We start from the raw sequence: 16525 nt of genomic DNA on the forward strand, positions 1-16525 counted from the left end.
AGCAAGGCCAGATGCTGGGAAACAGATGGGCCCAAGTGCAGTGGCTCTGGGGAGCCTCCTAGCTGTGATGAGATAGCTGTGAACCACTGAAAAGTCTGGAAAGCTTGTCCCCAGCTCAGGCCTCCCTGGATTGTCCAAAAGCTTGATCACTCTAACTGCACTGCCTAGGTAGCGACAAAGTCCCAAGAGAGTCCACAAGAAAAGCAGCAGTGGGAAAGCTCTCCAGCTGCACCACAAAAGCATGAAACAAAGGACCTCCTGCTTTTCCTTTTCAATTAACCTTGAAATGACCTCTGCCCGCTGGGGCCCAAATTGATCTGAGGGAAGTTTCCCAGGGGATCAACTCACTGTTCAGGGACTGGTGACGACCCTGTGTCCTCTGAATCAATCAACACAATGCTATCTCTGTACAGGAAGAAGAACTGACAGAGTTTAGGAATGCAGTGGACAAGGGGACCAAGTTCACAGCTCTATCTGGCACAAAAGCATGGCACAGCGCTGAGATACCAAAGCAGCCCTTGGCCACATTGGAAATACAAAGGCAGGCTGTAAACTGCTTCAGGAGCAGCATAGCACAGGGCCCAGGTTTGACACATTTGTAGGAGCAAGGTATCAGTTAATTTTGGTAAGAATGTAGATGTGATGTGTTACCATTTTATTCACCATCTTGGAAATTTATCATTGTTAAAGAAAAAATTTAGTAAAATTATCCTAGCTAGGCCTGGCAGTGTAAGCCTGTAATTAGCACTGAGGCAAGATCAGGAATCCAGGGCTGCTATTTGCTATGACCCCCTCCCCCACGGCGATCTGATCCAAGGACCTCAACGTGAAGGCTGAAATACCAATGTGTTGAAAAAACAGGATTGCCAGTACAGTCCTTTTTTTTTTTTTTTTTAAAGGCAGAACCAAGCTTTCCAGATTGAAACCTTTAAATCAGGTCTACTGGGCTTCTGGGTCTTTTGTGTGTGCTGAGATGGCCCTGTTCGTGCACTAGTGTGCACGTAAGCTGAAAGGGGAATTCTGGGAAGGAGCTATCATCACCCCCATACTAGGGTAATTAATATTTCAGAAAGCATAGTGGGTTCCAACTTGACTCCTTCTAAAAGACAGGTGTAGCTGGGAGCAGTGGCTCACGCCTGTCATCCTGGCTGCTCAGGAGTTGTGATCTACGGACCAAGGTTCAAAGCCAGCCCGGGCACAAAAAGACCTGAGACGCTCATCTCCAATTAACCTCTAGAAAATAGGAAGTGGGGGTTGGCTCAAGGGCAGGATGGTAGCCTTGAGCTGAAGAGCTCAGGGACAGCGCCCAGACTCAGGGGTAGAGTGGCAGCCACAGTGGCCAGAGTTCAAGCCCCATGACCCATTTAAAAAAAAAAAAAAAAGACAGGTGCTCCCTGGAGACTCAAGATTCAAAGCCAGCCTAGACAGGAAAATCTGACAGACATCATCTACAATTAATAAACAAAATGCTGGACTGGCGGCATGACTCAACTGAGCAAGAGTGTGAGGCCCTGAGTTTGAAGTACTACCAAAAAAGAGAAAAATGCCATGTCTGTATGACAGTAGTACACTGGACAGACACACCACCACGGGCAAGGAGTAGACAGCTCCAGCAGACACGCCTGTCAGGACATGCACAGAAGGTCCTCAACAGCAGGCTGCCACAGCTCCCTTCACCCCTGGCACAGGCACCCTGGCAGGTTTCCTTCCCCTTCCTTCCATTCGTGCATCCTTTTCCGGCTGTGCTTTTTGTTTGTTTGTTTTTGGACAGACAGGCTGGCCTGGAACTTACCATTCTCCCGCTTCAGTCTCGCTCCTCCTGGGAGTACAGAGCCTCAGCACCATACCAGGCTTTCATTTATCCCCCTCGCCCACTTTCTAATGGTTAGCAAGGATTTATTTTAGTATACTGTAACAAGGTAACGCAGGGGCTAAACAGGAAAAATGAGAAACATTTGCTGCTTCCCAGGGAGGAAACAGAATAAAGCACTTGCTTTCCTTCTCTCTTAAGTGGATTTCAACACAGCCACCAATCCAGGGGCTGATCCTGTCCCCGAGGAATTCCAGTTACATGTTCAGAAAGGAGCAGACTCATGAGGACAGTCAACCTGTAAATCCTGTGCAGGAAGGAGATGGAACTCAGTAACTCCAGAGTTCACCACGCCTCACAGGGGCTCCATAGCCAAAGCGACTTGGAGGACAGTCTCATCTACTGCCTGGGGGCAGGGACCATCTGCTTGGCCTCCAGAGACCACGTCCCTTCTCTTAGAACAAAGCCGTCCCATGGGACCTCGCACCCCAGCTGTCCCAGGCTCCTTTCCAACTCATAAATCCTAATGCAGTAACTTCAGATGGGTGCAAGTCCATGTTTTTGTGACAATTATATATTGAGGAAAAACATTACCTGAAGCATTGTTGAAAAATGTCGTATTGCTTCATCATAGAGACCACTGCCAATCAACACATAAGCAACGGCTGTGCAACAAAACACAAAAATATTAGAGGGAGGAAGGAGAGGTCTAGACGAGAATTGCTAACTAACCTTTGTGACAGCTCCAAGAATTGGATGCAGCAGCTAAGGAGAACCTGGGAGCCAGTGAAGGAAAAGAGATGTCATCAAGTTCCCTCACACAGTTCAGCACTGCTGGCAGCTGTGACCCTCTGCCTACCGCACACACTGAGCTCTTCCTGAGATGTCACCCCAAAGACCACTGGATGGCTTTGGTCTCTACTTCAAGAGCTGGTGATAAGCTTGAATGAGGTCTATATGACACTGAAAAACCCCAACAGCACCACAATTTCCTGGAGTCGAGAATTCAGATCAGCATGCCCCAATACAATGCTTAACCGTGGCAGACTCAGCAATGCAATCACTGCCTTTTTCTGATTTCTTTCTATTTAAAACACAACTCAAAATAGACACTAAGATGAATAGTTTTTTATGCAATTGTTCAGAACAGGAACCATAAAAATCTTAAATCATAGCAATAATCTGACAAAATTCATCCTTCTAATAAAAACTAATTCATCAGAATATTTATTCTAGGGGCCAGGGAATGTGGCCTAGTGGTAGAGTACTAGCCTTGAGAAAGCCCAAGAACAGTGTCCAGGCCCTGCGTTCAAGCCCCAGGGCTGGCAAAAAAAAGAAGACGAAAGAAAGGAAGAAAAAAAGGGGGAGGGGGGAAGCCTGCAGGAGTTTGGCCTAGTGGTAGAGCGCTTGCCTAGCATGCACGAAGACTCAGGTTTGATTCCTTGGTACCACATACATAGAAAAAAGCCGGAAGTGGTGCTGAGGCTCAAGTGGTAGAGCGCTAGCCTTGAGAAAGCCCAAGGACAGTGCTTAGGCCCTGAGTTCAAGCCCAGGACTGGCGAAAGAAAAAAGAAAGAAAGAAAGAAAGAAAGAAAGAAAGAAAGAAAGAAAGAAAGAAAGAAAGGAAGGAAGGAAGGAAGGAAGGAAGGAAGGAAGGAAGGAAAAGAAAAGAAGGAAAGGAAGGAAGGAAGGAAGGAAGGAAGGAAGGAAGGAAGGAAGGAAGGAAGGAAGGAAAGAAAAGAAAAGAGGAGAAAAGAAGGGGGAAAGAGAGGAGGGCGGGTGTGGCCGGGTGCAGTGGTTTCTGTAATCCTAGCTATTTAGGAGTTTGAGATCTTGAGGATCAAGGTTCAAAGCCAGCCTGGGCACAAAAGAACCTGAGACTCTTATTTCCAATTAACTTCTAGAAAATGGGAAGTGGGGCTTGGCTCAAGGGTAGGGTGGTAGCCTTGAGCTGAAGAGCTCAGGAACAGAGCCCAGGCCAAGTTCAAGCCCCACGACCCACAAAGAGAGAAAAGACAGCGAGAGAGCGAGAGAGAGAGAGAGAGAGAGAGAGAGCGAGAATGAGAGACAATAAGAGAATATTCATTGTAGACTTGAGTTCCCTAAAATTCCTGAAAAATAGTTTCTTCTTCAGTCCACATATGACTATTTTGATCACATTTCTCTGCTAAAAATAAAAACGTACTGTTACACCTATAATTCTGTAACCAGTGGGTGGGCACCTACCACATCCTGTCATTAAGAGCTTGTATTTCCTGACAGCAAAGCCGTAAAAACACTACAAACAGTAGACCGCTGAATGAAGTAATTCAGAATACCTTTATAACCAAGCTGAGGACATGAAAGCTTTTGGAAGCCCTCTTCAAATAAAGAGGGCAAGCTCCCCAAGGTTCAGGACAGAAGCAAGGACCCCATCGGACATCCAAGAACAGCCATCACAACAACCAAAGAAAAGCCAGCCCCCGGGGCGCTCCTAGCTGCTGGCTGCGGCTGGGCTTCAGGGTAGCAGCTACTGGGTTATCTCCTTGCAAACCAGGGAAGGGAGTCGGAGCCGCAAGCATGCAGTTGGACCCTGGAATAGGCTTGTCCTCCCCACTGTGTGCCAGGCTACATGTACCAAGCTGATGAGAGGAACAAGGACGAGCCCTGACACTGGATGCTGCAAAAGGTGGGCCCTGGTTACGGCTGGTCATGCAATCTTGACTCTGACGCTGGCTTAACAAGCCAGTAGAAATGTGTTGGCTTTGACCAAGACAGGATTCAAATTCACTATCTGACACTTGCTTCTGCCCATTGGCTGGCGCTCTACCACCTAACCATGCCTCCAATCTCCTGCTTACAAATTATGTTGACAGTCAGTGACTGATTTACCAGTACTTGGCTTTGAACTCAGAATCTCTGCTTCTATTTGAGCTGTCCCTCTCCCCATAGCAATTTTTTGCTTTATGTTAGTTTTTTTTAGACAAGGACTTCTATTTTTGTCCATGTGTTTACTGAACCTCAAACTGCAATTTTCTTGATCTCTGCCTCTCAAGTAGCTGGGATTACAGGTATGAGCCACTGTGCCTGGCTGCAAGAAGGTGCTTTTGTGACCTAAGACCCTAAACCCACTCAGGACCCACACCGCCCCCAGGCGCACTAGGACTCTTCCTGAGAACAGAATAGACCTGACCCTTCATTATTTAACTAGCCATCAGAGACTTCTGCACTGCCAGAGCCTCCCGAGACGCTTGTGATGACGCGTGCTTTCAGAATGCCAGCCCTGACCTGCACTAGTGGGAAGGAGAGGCTGTGAGCAGGGCTCAGAGCCATCCCTACAGTGATAAAATGAGGAGGAGGAGGAAAACATCCCTGCCGATGCCGGTGCAGGGAAATCCACTCATGAGAGAGGCCCTTCAAATGTGACCTCACTGGGCAACAGGCCACAGCCAACACGCACCCAACAGAGGCAGCGCCGGACACCGCAGCCAGCTTGTGTTTAAACGCGCCACCAAGTCAAACCACACGGCTCCTGCACACATCGGGATTCCCTTTTACACCCACACACTCAGGCCCAGTAGTTATCTACTCACCTTGTGAATGACATAAACTTAAACCTATTTTCCCACATAGACAACTGAGGCAGCTAAGGCCTTGGTAACTCACACCTATAATCCTAGCTATTCAGAGACTGAGCTATGAGAATCCGAGAATGGTCCAAAGCCAGCCCAGGCAGGAAAGTGAGATTCCCTTCTCCAATTAGCCAGGGAAAAAAAGGGAGAAGTGGTGGTGTGACTCAAGTGCGAGCCTACACGTGAGAGCCCGAGGCCCCAAGTTCAAGCTCCAGGAATGGCTGGTGTGCATGCACAGCACACACACTTAAGGCAGTTCTGTGGCTTGGCCCTGCACTCACTGCTCACTGTTGGCCTCTGATGATTGGAAGGAGCTCAGGGACCATGACGGCCAGAGTCCATGTCCACAGAAGGCAGGGCTGGGAACATCCTTACTGACCATCCCATCTAAGCCATTTCCTGTTCAAGAGCCAAAGGTCCAGTGGCATAGCCCATCCGTATTCTGTCCCTTCTCCTGTGTGTGGATCTGAGCACAAACCCTAGACATACTACGAGAACATTCCAAGATTTAGCTCTTACCTAACTCTTCATTTGTGCTGTCATTATCAGTAGCAAATGGAAATCTCTTTTGCTCTGCAATAGACTTGGCCTGGCTCTGGAGAAAAAAAAAGGGGGGGAAGGAAGAAAAGAAAACAAAGGAAAGAATAAAATGTGTATTTAAAACTTATTTTTGTGCTGGTACTGAGGCTTGAACTCGGGGCCTCATGCTCTCATGTGGTTTCTTTCCTTTCCATTCAAGGCTGGTGCTCTTATCACTTGAGCAACATCTCCTCTTCTACCTTTTACTGGTTAACTGGAACTAAGAGTCTCATAAACTTTTTTTTTTTCTTTTCTTGTTGGTCGTGGGGCTTGAATTCGGGACCTGGGCACTGTCCCTGAGCTCTTCAGCTCAAGGCTACCACCCTACCTCTTGAGATACACCACCACTTCTGGTTTTCTAGTGCTTAATTGGAGTTAAAGAGTCTCACAGACTGTCTTGCTTGGGCTGGCTTTGAACCTTGATCCTCAGATCTCAAACTCCTGAGTAGCTAGGATTATTGGCATGAGCCACCAGCTCCCGGCTTCTCATAAACTTTTCTGTCCGAGCTATCTTCAAAATAAAATCCTCAATTTCCTAAATAGCTATATTTACAGGCCTGAGCTGCCACTGCCTGGCTTCAAACATATTTTTAACACACACACACACACACACACACATACACACACTACTGATGATAAGGAAACACCTGTATTAAAAATCTACATTTAAATTTTAAAGTTACATTTTGTTTAAATGAAAGCAAGAAAATATCTGCCTTAAGTCCTATTAACTATTGGTGTGTGGATCTCACTAACTTGTCCAACTGGTCTTATCTGCGATACTAATGAAACCAAAGGAGGATATTCTTAGGGGAGAAACCCAAGTATGCAATACTTCTGTGCCCCTGATCATATAAAACAATACTTATCAAAGTGAATAAAAAAATTCGTGATCCTCCTGCCTCTTTACTTGTTGTTGTTAAGGAGTTGTACAGAGAGGTTACAATTCCAGGAGTCAGGTTATGAGTTCCGTGCTTTTGGGTCAATGTCACCACTTCTGTCTGCCCCTCCCCCCCAGACACACACACACACACACACACACCCCCATAGGCACACAGCTCATTTTCACAGTGTGGACACTGAACAGCATGTCTGCATTTCCTCACCCTCTTTCCTCCATTCTGATACCCCCTCTTCACGTCCCTGAAATGTGTTTCCTCTTCCTGGTTTCCATCTGACTGAAGGTACTTCAGTGGTTTAGGAGTTATACTTTCAGATTCTTTATCTCAGTATACTTCCTTTAGTCAGTTTTTGCGTGAGCATGCATACAGCCCTGTTATCATACCTCACTGTACCTTAGCTGCAACTTCTTTTTTTTTTTTTTTTGCCAGTCCTGGGCTTGAGCTCAGGGCCTGAGCACTGTCCTTGGACTTTCTCAAGGCTAGAGCTCTCCCACTTGAGCCTCAGCACCACTTCCGGCTTTTTTCTAGGTATGTGGTACCGAGGAATCGAACCTGGGTCTTCATGCATGCTAGGCAAGCACTTTAACCACTAGGCCAAACTCCCGGCCCCCTTAGCTGCAACTTCTACAAATGAGACAAAACTTGTGCTGTTTGTGTCTCACAGCCTGGCTTACCTCATTTAACAGGATTTGTTGTGGTCCATCCATTTCCCTGCAAATGACATATTATTCTGATGGCTATGGAATGTTCTATTGTGTATGGGTCCATTTTTTGATCCATTCCTCCCTTGTAGAGCATCTGAGTTGTTTCCATAACTTGGCTGTTGTGATAATATAGCAGCAAGTAGATGTGCAAATGTCTTTTCTATATCTTGGCTTGTGAGTCTCTGGGTAGATGCTCAGGAATGGCACACAGGGAGATTGTTTTGGTCAGTCATGGGGCTTGAACTCGGGACCTCGGTGCTGTCTCTGAACTTTTTCATTCAAGGCTAGCATTTTCCTACTTTGAGTCACAGGGTCACATCCAATTTTCTGGTGGTTGACTGGAGGAAGAATCTCCTGGACTCTCCTGCCTGGGCTGGCTTTGAACCATGATCCTTGGATCTCAGCCTCCTGAACAGCAGAGGTCAGTTAAAGGTGTGAGTCACGGGCACCAGCTGTGTTTATATCTCCTGAGGGACCCCCAGACTGCTGCCCAGCGTGGTTGCACTCGTTTACATCCCTACCAGCAGTGAGGTTCCTTTAGCCCTCATATCCCTAACAGCAAAACTTGTGGAATCAATTCTTCCTGAAGTGAGATGGAATCTCAGCATAGTTTTGATGCCAGGGTGCTGGGCGTTTCCTCAAGTGTTTACTGGCCATTCTTACTTCGTCTAAGAAGTCTCTATTTAGCTCTGTTGCCCATTTATTAAGTTATTATTTTTTGGGGGGTGGGGTTGTCTCTTGAGCTCCTTCCTTGCTCCTCGTATATTTTGGATATTAGGCCTTTGTCAGATGTTTAGCTGCCTCTTGCCTCTTAAGTAGCCAAGATTACAGGCAGATGCCACCATGCCTGGCAAAATACTATGTTTTAAACTCTAAATATATTTCAGGAACAAAAAAGCACAAGATGGACAAAGAAGATGACATAAAGGACCAAACAATAAGACATTCTAGTGAATAAAGGACAGCAAGACATGAACAGGACTATCCCGAAGCTGCAGCACACAGAAGTGGAAACCAGGAGAAGCATGGCCAGAAGCTGCTGGCCTGGGCACAGACACCTATCCATAACACAGCGACGGCTCTGGCACGTTTTAGGGGAAATTAGGTCTGATGACACAAGTCTGCCATCACACCAGAACCTCAGGGTGCCAAAAGGAACTGCTGCTGTCCTCGGCACACAGGGGACACAATGAAGTCAGAACTCCTTTCCAGAGACAGCAGATCTAATTCAGGATTAAAACTCATAGACACTCAAGAGTCAGGGAAAGCCAGACCAGGGAGAAGCCAGGAGTCTGTCACTCTAAATATAGAGGCTTAGAAGCAAGTGGCTGAGCCATTTCTGGTCTCTTCCTTTTTTACATCTACAGGACAGGAGTCCACTGGCCAGTGATGGGTACATAATGACTGACACACAAGGCACTCCTCTGGCTAATGTGTACACAGGCTAGCCACACAGATGGCCAGCTGTTGTCCACCAATCCAAAGAATAAGTTACAAAGTAACGCCATTTGCAATCCTATTCATTCACTGTCCAAAGTTAAGGTTGAAGTAAGAGTTGTACTAGGTTTGCAAATAGGTTTATAACTAGGTAAGAGCAAGCTAGGGCAGATCAACACACTAGCCAGCCACAGTTAAAAGACACAAGCCAGCGCTGCCCATCCCAGGAAGCCCAAGGGTGGCTTCATTCCCTTCAGGAAGCTGACAGGAAGAAACACCCACAGTCCCACCACGGGGACTCCTGACTTTTCAATGCTCTCCACTTTATAAGACCACCGTTATTAGAAGCTCCTACAGGACCCTTCCACAAGGGGAGCCCAAGTGAGCCTTCCTCCAGGTGCAGCAACCACCAGTGCCATCCGACAGGGCCATCCAGTGGCCCGTGGACAGTGCCACATCATGTGCCAATAGTGTCATCTTTTCTTTTGCTCACTCATTCATTTACTTGTTCATTGATTCCTTCATCCATTCACTTTTAAAAGGGTCTTGCTACATAGCCAACATGAATCCCAAACTATGTAACCCAGGCTGGCCTCCAGCTCTTGACTGTCCTGTAAACCGAGCCTCCCGAGTCTAGGATTACAGTAAGGCACCCCACACTCAGCTCCTAGTACCGTCTTAGACAGGACACAGGACCTCCAGGAGCTGACAGAGTCACTGTCAAGAAGAATCCTCAGAGCCCTTAGAGACCCACCTGCAGGATGACCTCGCTTCTGCCTGAACACCTGCAGTGATTTGGGGACATCCCAATGCGAATAGTTTTGTACCTTATCCAGCTGACTGCTAGGCCACAGGCAAGGGAAATGCAGTGGATCTTTCTCCTGTTTGCAACTTGTAAGCACCTTCAACAGTTCCAACAGGAAAGGTAAAGTGCTGCTAGAAAAAGAGTATCCTCAAGGAAAGTTTTAGGCAAAATCTATAGGACCATCAAAAGACACGGCACAGCGTTAACCGCTTCAGTGTGGTAAGAGCACAGGATGATTCGGGGGACACTTCCACCTTGAGGCCACAGGCTAAAGGAAAATGCATCAACACGGACAAGCAGACACACTTGTATGTGCTAATAAGAACAGACAAGGGCCAGGCCCTCGGCCCCAAAGCAGAGGGGCTCCTTTACAGAGTCCTTGACACTCATAAAAAAAGAAAGAATGAGAAAGGAGGGAAGAGAGGGGCGAGGGGAGGGAGGGAAGGAGCAGGAGAAGGAGGGGGAGGGGGGGAAGCTAGCTAGCTAGCTATGAAAGATCCACACAGGTAAAATCCAGAAAAATAAGATAATACTATACTTGCGAATATAGACCCCTAGAAATAAGCTCCAATTATGACCTTTCCTGCATTCCTTCCAGCTTAAAGTCTACGGTGCAAAATAACCAACCATATAACTCTTAAGTCCTAACAAGGAGACCAAATATTGGATGACCTATCTATCCTTATCTTCTGCACCTGGAGCCAGCAGGGCCCGACTCCGCCTCTGCATGCGCAGGGCCATGCACCAGCTGGCGGGAAGAGGCAGCGTGGAGAAGATGCGTACCAGAATCTTTTCGGTGTTGAGAGAAAGCAGGGAGTCACAGGAGGGCGATCCTCTAGGTTCGCAGTCAGACTCATGGAAGTTCAAAAAGGAAGACTCTGAAAAGCAAACAGCTTGCGTTAGCCTCATCATAAATTAAGCGCTTAACCACAAAGTGAAATCTTAGTATCCCATGAAACCAAAATAAAGAAGAAGCATAAGACACACTAGCAGGGCCACGTCTTGCTTCAGTGTGCATGCATGCTGCATACGCACTCCTCCACCCTGGACAGCGATGTGTGAACGTGACCTGTGGCTTCCCGGAGCCGGCTCACCACCATCTCACCAGCAGGCGGACTGCCATCTCCTCCAGGCAGCCTTCCCCCTAGCTCAGTATGCACACACACACACACACACAGAAACAACTCAAGCCATGGAGATCAGGTACTAAGAAGTGGGTGTCTTGTTGGAAGTGTGGTATATAGTATAAACAATCCAGACAACTAAACAAGAAAAAGACAACCAATTCAAACATGGGCAATTCAAGTCCTAAAGATGTACAAAGGGACACTGAGCATCATTATTAAAGAATTGATAATAAAATCATAAAGAGGGGGGCCGGGAGTTTGGCCTAGTGGTAGAGTGCTTGCCATGCATGTACGAAGACCCAGGTTCGATTCCTCAGTACCCCACATACATAGCAAAAAGCCGGAAGTGGTGCTGAGGCTCAAGTGGTAGAGCTCTAGCCTTGAGAAAGTCCAAGGACAGTGCTCAGGCCCTGAGCTCAAGCCCAGGACTGGCAAAGAAAAAAAAAAAATCATAAAGAGGGCCTCCTCATTCCCTTGTGGTGACAGGAAAAAAGGGAAGAAGAGGACTTGGGTGTGGATGGCTCTTGCCTCTAATCCTAACTTCTCAGGAGGCTGAGTTAAGAGAATCATAGCTCAAAGGCAATGGGATCAACAAAAGAGTTGGAGGAAAGTGTCATTCTAATGGTATCAGTCATAAGTAAAAAGCTGAGTAGGAGAATTAGGCCCTCACGTCACCAGAACATGTACGCATGTACACATGCACATTCACACACACAACGAATAATAATACATTAATTAATTAAGGAAAAAGAAAAACGAGAGTGCTGGTAAAGATGTGGAGAAAATGGGAACTTGCTGTTGGAATATAAAATGGAGCAGTCACTGTGGAAAGAGAACAGCAATTCCTAAACAAGTTAAACACAGAACCACTATCTCACCCAGGAATTGTACTTCTATACATACTTCCTAAAGAACTAAACATAAGGACTCGAGTTCTGTACAGATACACATAGTAGCAGTATTCGCAAAAGCCAAAAGGTAAGCCTGGTTCCAGTGGCTCACACGTGTAATCCTAGCTACTCAGGAGGCTGAGATTCCCAGCAGGAAAGTCTGTGAGGCTTATCTCCAATTAACCACCAGAAAAATAGAAATGGTGCTGTGGCTCAGAGTGGTACAATGATAGCCTTGAATGAAAACCCCCAGGACAGTGCCCAGACCCTGAGTTCATGCCCCATCAATATCCACCAACAAATAAACTCACTGTGATACACACACAGTTTGACGTTGTTCACGCATTAAAATGAAGTGCTAATACACAGCAACCTGTGGAGGAACCTCCAAACGTGAGGCTAAATGAAAGACACAGAAGGTCACACACCCCATAAAAACGCATGTGACAAACGGGGACAGGGAGGCCAACGGAACAGCCTACGGGGCACAGTCTACCCTTGAAAGAGGGAAATGTGTGCAGCACTTACACACCAGAGCAAGTGTACAATCCTCCGGAGTGTTCCCTTTAAAACGGCTGGTTTTATGGTATGAGACCCTTGTAATAGATTATTTTAAGAAAACACATCTCTCTCTAATTAAAGAGCATCAACTTATGTCCATGGAGTCATCTGAGGGAGAGGAAAGATGACAGAGTAATTCAAAATCACCTGTTTTCCAGGGACTTGAAAGTTTTGCTAAATTCTTCTGTTGTTTTCGACTACTGGCAGGACATGGCAGATCCAAGCAGCCCTAAGGTAGTGCACAATCACCAAGGCTAGCAGTCCTGCACGGGCAGACTGAGGTGGGTGGAGGCAAACGGGGCATACAGCCCTGAATGGTGTACTCAGGTGAGGTATCCAGGGTACACAGGAAGAAAGCCAGCACTGGTAAGCAGACAACCTTGGCAGGCTGGGGTGGGGACAGGGCATGGGGACACACAGCAGACTGAGACGGGAGCGAACCTGACAGGAGGCCCCGGTGACTCACTCACTGCACACTGTCTCGCTCCTTCCAGAGCTGTCCCTGTGCCCTACAGATGGGCCTTAGTTACAGTAGACATCACCTCCATCCATCATCTTAGCTGGTAACATGGCACACCATCATATAGAACCCACCACCCCTGCCATGATTACTTCAGCTGTTTACCTCACTGTTTATCTCACTTTTCAATGTCAAAACAACTCCTCCAGAAGAGCTACACGGGGGGGGGGGGGGGGGGGGGAATACAAATATATATAAAAAGAATTACACCAACATTACACTTGATAACTTTACAAAACCTACTCTACGTAATGAAAGCCTATTAGTAGCCTAATAAAATTGTGTGACCTTTACAGTCAAACCTCAACATCCAGACAGTATTTAAAAACTTGCTTCTGAGCTGGGAGCGTGGCCTAGTAGTAGAGTACTTGCCTAGCATGCATGAAGGCCTAGGTTCAGTTCCTCAGTACCAAATACAGAAAAAGCCAGAAGTGGTGCTGAGGCTCAAGTGGTAGAACTCTAGCCTTGAGAAAGCACAAGGACAGTGCTCAGACCCTGAGTTCAAGCCCCGGGACTGAGAAGGAAAAAAAAAAAATGGGGCCAGGAGTTTGGCCTAGTGGTAGAGTGCTTGCCTAGCATGCACGAAGTCCCAGGTTCGATTCCTCGGTACCACATACATAGAAAGAAAAAAAAGCCAGGAGTGGTGCTGTGGTTCAAGTGGTAGAGCTTTAGCCTTGAGAAAGTCCAAGGACAGTGCTCAGGCCCCGAGATCAAGCCCATTAACTGGCCAAAAAAAAAAAGAAAGTGATGTGAAAAGTGACCATTGCACACATTGCGGTGGATGCAGACCGTCACCCTTCCCCCAGGCTATGTCACTGTGAGTTCTGAACTGGGAAGGTGTCCCTTCCGCTGGGACAGAGGACTGGGGCAGGCTCCATAGAGCCTGGTTCCTACACAACTGCCCACGGTGAGGAGAGAGAAGCAAGAGGTATTTCAGCAACTTCTACAGCAGAGGCACTGCGTCACATACTAAACCAGAACAGCTAAGGGAAACAGCTAGAACCCTGGGAGTCTCTGGGGCAGCCTCCTCAATGAGGTGGGCAACTAATGAAGGTTCCTAGCAAGCCAGGAAGGCTATCTGAAGCCCCCTGCAACGAAGACAAGCACTAAAACAAGGACACACAAAGTAAAACCTAAACTATCTAAGCACCGCAAAGTTTTACAGTATAAGAATGTTCCTCCTGAGAACAGTAGACAATATATTCCTGCAGGAAGGACAAAAAGTCTCCCTCAGGTGCCCACCTTATGAAAAAGGGCCTCTCTCCTTACTTGGAGAAACAAACACAGGCAGCCCAGGAGGGATTCTTAAATATGGGCACAATCCTGACCCCAGAACTGGTTAAGACAAAACCCATCTTAATATACAGACTGGATTCCTTCTCCTACTGCTGGGATCTCAGGGAGCTGATCATTTCATTTCCACTGTGCCTCAGTTTCCCAATGTGAGATGAGGTGCTGTCATCCAATGAGGACAACCCACGAGGCAACAGACTGAGCACACCGACGGCTGCACTTTGCATACAGCAAGCATTCTTTTGGGTTCTCCTTACAATACCCTTGTGAGGGCACTAAAACTCTGCGTCCGGGTACAGTTTTCCATTTACAGAAGCGACAGCATTGCAGACAAGTAAATCCCCCCGCTCAGAAGTGCAGAAAATGACGCTGGGCACCGCCACCTTTCTAGGGCTACGTAATGCTGGTCATGTCATTTATGCTGTCTGTGGCCAAGGCCTAGCACAGACCGAACACGAGATCCTCCTCTGCGTGGGTGCACTTCCTCCAGGAAGCCGGGCTAGGAAAAGGAAGTCAGACTGGGCAAAGCACTTTTTCTCTTTTAAGATTGGACAAATCGGGCCGGGAATGTGGCCTGGTGGTAGAGTGCTTGCCTAGCATGCATGGAGACCCGGGTTAAATTCCTAGGTACCACATATATAGGGGAAAAAAAGCCGGAAGTGGTGCTGAGGCTCAAGTGGTAGAGCTCTAGCCTTGAGAAAGTCCAAGGACAGTGCTCAGGCCCTGAGCTCAAGCCCAGGACTGGCAAAAAAAAAAAAAAAAAAAAAAAAAAGAAAAAAAAGATTGGACAAATCTTGACATCTCACCTCTACTAAAAAAAAAAAGGGCATCACGTCCTAGGCCGAAGGTCCCGGCTGCGGAGCCCGCCCAGGATGGGAAACGGACGCCCAGCCCGTGTCCTCCGCCCACGGCCGGGGTTTACCAGCCAGTGTGGCCGTGCCCGGCGTGGTCCTGCCCGGCGTGGTCCTGCCCGCGGTGACCTGCCCGGCGTGGTCCTGCCCGGCGTGACCTGCCCGGCGTGGTCCTGCCCGGCGTGGTCCTGCCCGCGGTGACCTGCCCGGCGTGGTCCTGCCCGGCGTGGTCCTGCCCGGCGTGACCTGCCCGGCGTGGTCCTGCCCGCGGTGACCTGCCCGGCGTGACCTGCCCGGCGTGGTCCTGCCCGGCGTGACCTGCCCGGCTTGGCCATGCCCGGCGTGGCCCTGCCCGCGGTGACCTGCCCGGCGTGGCCATGCCCGGCGTGACCTGCCCGGCGTGGTCCTGCCCGCGGTGACCTGCCCGGCGTGGCCATGCCCGGCGTGACCTGCCCGGCGTGGTCCTGCCCGCGGTGACCTGCCCGGCGTGACCTGCCCGGCGTGGTCCTGCCCGGCGTGACCTGCCCGGCTTGGCCATGCCCGGCGTGGCCCTGCCCGCGGTGACCTGCCCGGCGTGGCCATGCCCGGCGTGACCTGCCCGGCGTGGTCCTGCCCGCGGTGACCTGCCCGGCGTGACCTGCCCGGCGTGGTCCTGCCCGGCGTGACCTGCCCGGCTTGGCCATGCCCGGCGTGGCCCTGCCCGCGGTGACCTGCCCGGCGTGGCCATGCCCGGCGTGACCTGCCCGGCGTGGTCCTGCCCGGCTTGGCCATGCCCGGCGTGGTCCTGCCCGGCGTGACCTGGCCGGCGTGGCCGTGCCCGGCGTGGCCCTGCCCGCGGTGACCTGCCCGGCTTGGCCATGCCCGGCGTGGTCCTGCCCGGCGTGGCCCGCGCCTCAGGCCCGGCCGGCGGCTCCCGCCCAGGTCAGGTCGGAGCGGCGGCCCCGGGCCTGCCCGTCCTTCCACCTCCTCCTCCCGGCCAGGCGGCCGTGGAGACCGGCGAGACCCCCGGCGCCCCGCGGTGCGGGCAGCCAGCCGGAGGCGGGCGGCGCCTCAGGGGCCCCGCGCGGCGCCCGCAGCCGAGCCGTCCCCGCCGCGCTCCCCCCCGGCCCGGCCCCGCCCGGCCCCGCTCACCGCACTCGGCCGGGTACTGGTCCGCCCAGTCGCCAGGCTGCGCGCAGCCGCCGGCCGCCGGGGCCTCGGGCTTGAGCAGCGACAGCGGCGGGAAGTGCTCGGAGGCCCGCGCGCAGGCCACGGCGCCCAGCAGCAGCCAGCGCAGCGCCCGGGCGCCCGCGCCGCCCCGGCCGCCGCCGCCGCGGCCCGCAGGTGCCATCTTCGCGCACGGCGCAGGCGCGGCGCGGCGGGCAGGTGGGGGCGGCGCGCGGGGCGCTCGCCCGCCGGGAGTCGTAGTCCGGGCGGCGCCGGCCGCGGCCGCGGG

General features: G+C 50.1%; 1 protein-coding gene across 4 annotated transcripts in view; it reads right to left on the reverse strand.

The window, feature by feature from the left end:
- Ttc13 (tetratricopeptide repeat domain 13) overlaps positions 1 to 16420 on the reverse strand; it is a 49504-nt gene extending 33084 nt beyond the window's left edge. For 3 of the 4 annotated variants that reach the window (XM_090318722.1, XM_090318721.1, XM_090318720.1), the window contains exons 1-4: positions 16222 to 16420; positions 10632 to 10726; positions 5941 to 6016; positions 2405 to 2475 (exon numbers count right to left, since the gene is read on the reverse strand). In XM_090318722.1, the coding sequence (XP_090174848.1) occupies positions 2405 to 2475; positions 5941 to 6016; positions 10632 to 10726; positions 16222 to 16420 (441 nt within the window). Of the gene's footprint in view, positions 1 to 2404; positions 2476 to 5940; positions 6017 to 10631; positions 10727 to 16221 lie in introns of those variants that run through there. The other variant, XM_090318723.1, reaches the window with a different exon arrangement.
- Positions 16421 to 16525: the final 105 nt, after the last annotated feature.

Source organism: Megascapheus bottae, chromosome 26, assembly GCF_031878675.1.
Source record: "Megascapheus bottae isolate mThoBot1 chromosome 26, mThoBot2.hap1, whole genome shotgun sequence".
Taxonomy (NCBI): Eukaryota; Metazoa; Chordata; class Mammalia; order Rodentia; family Geomyidae; genus Megascapheus; species Megascapheus bottae.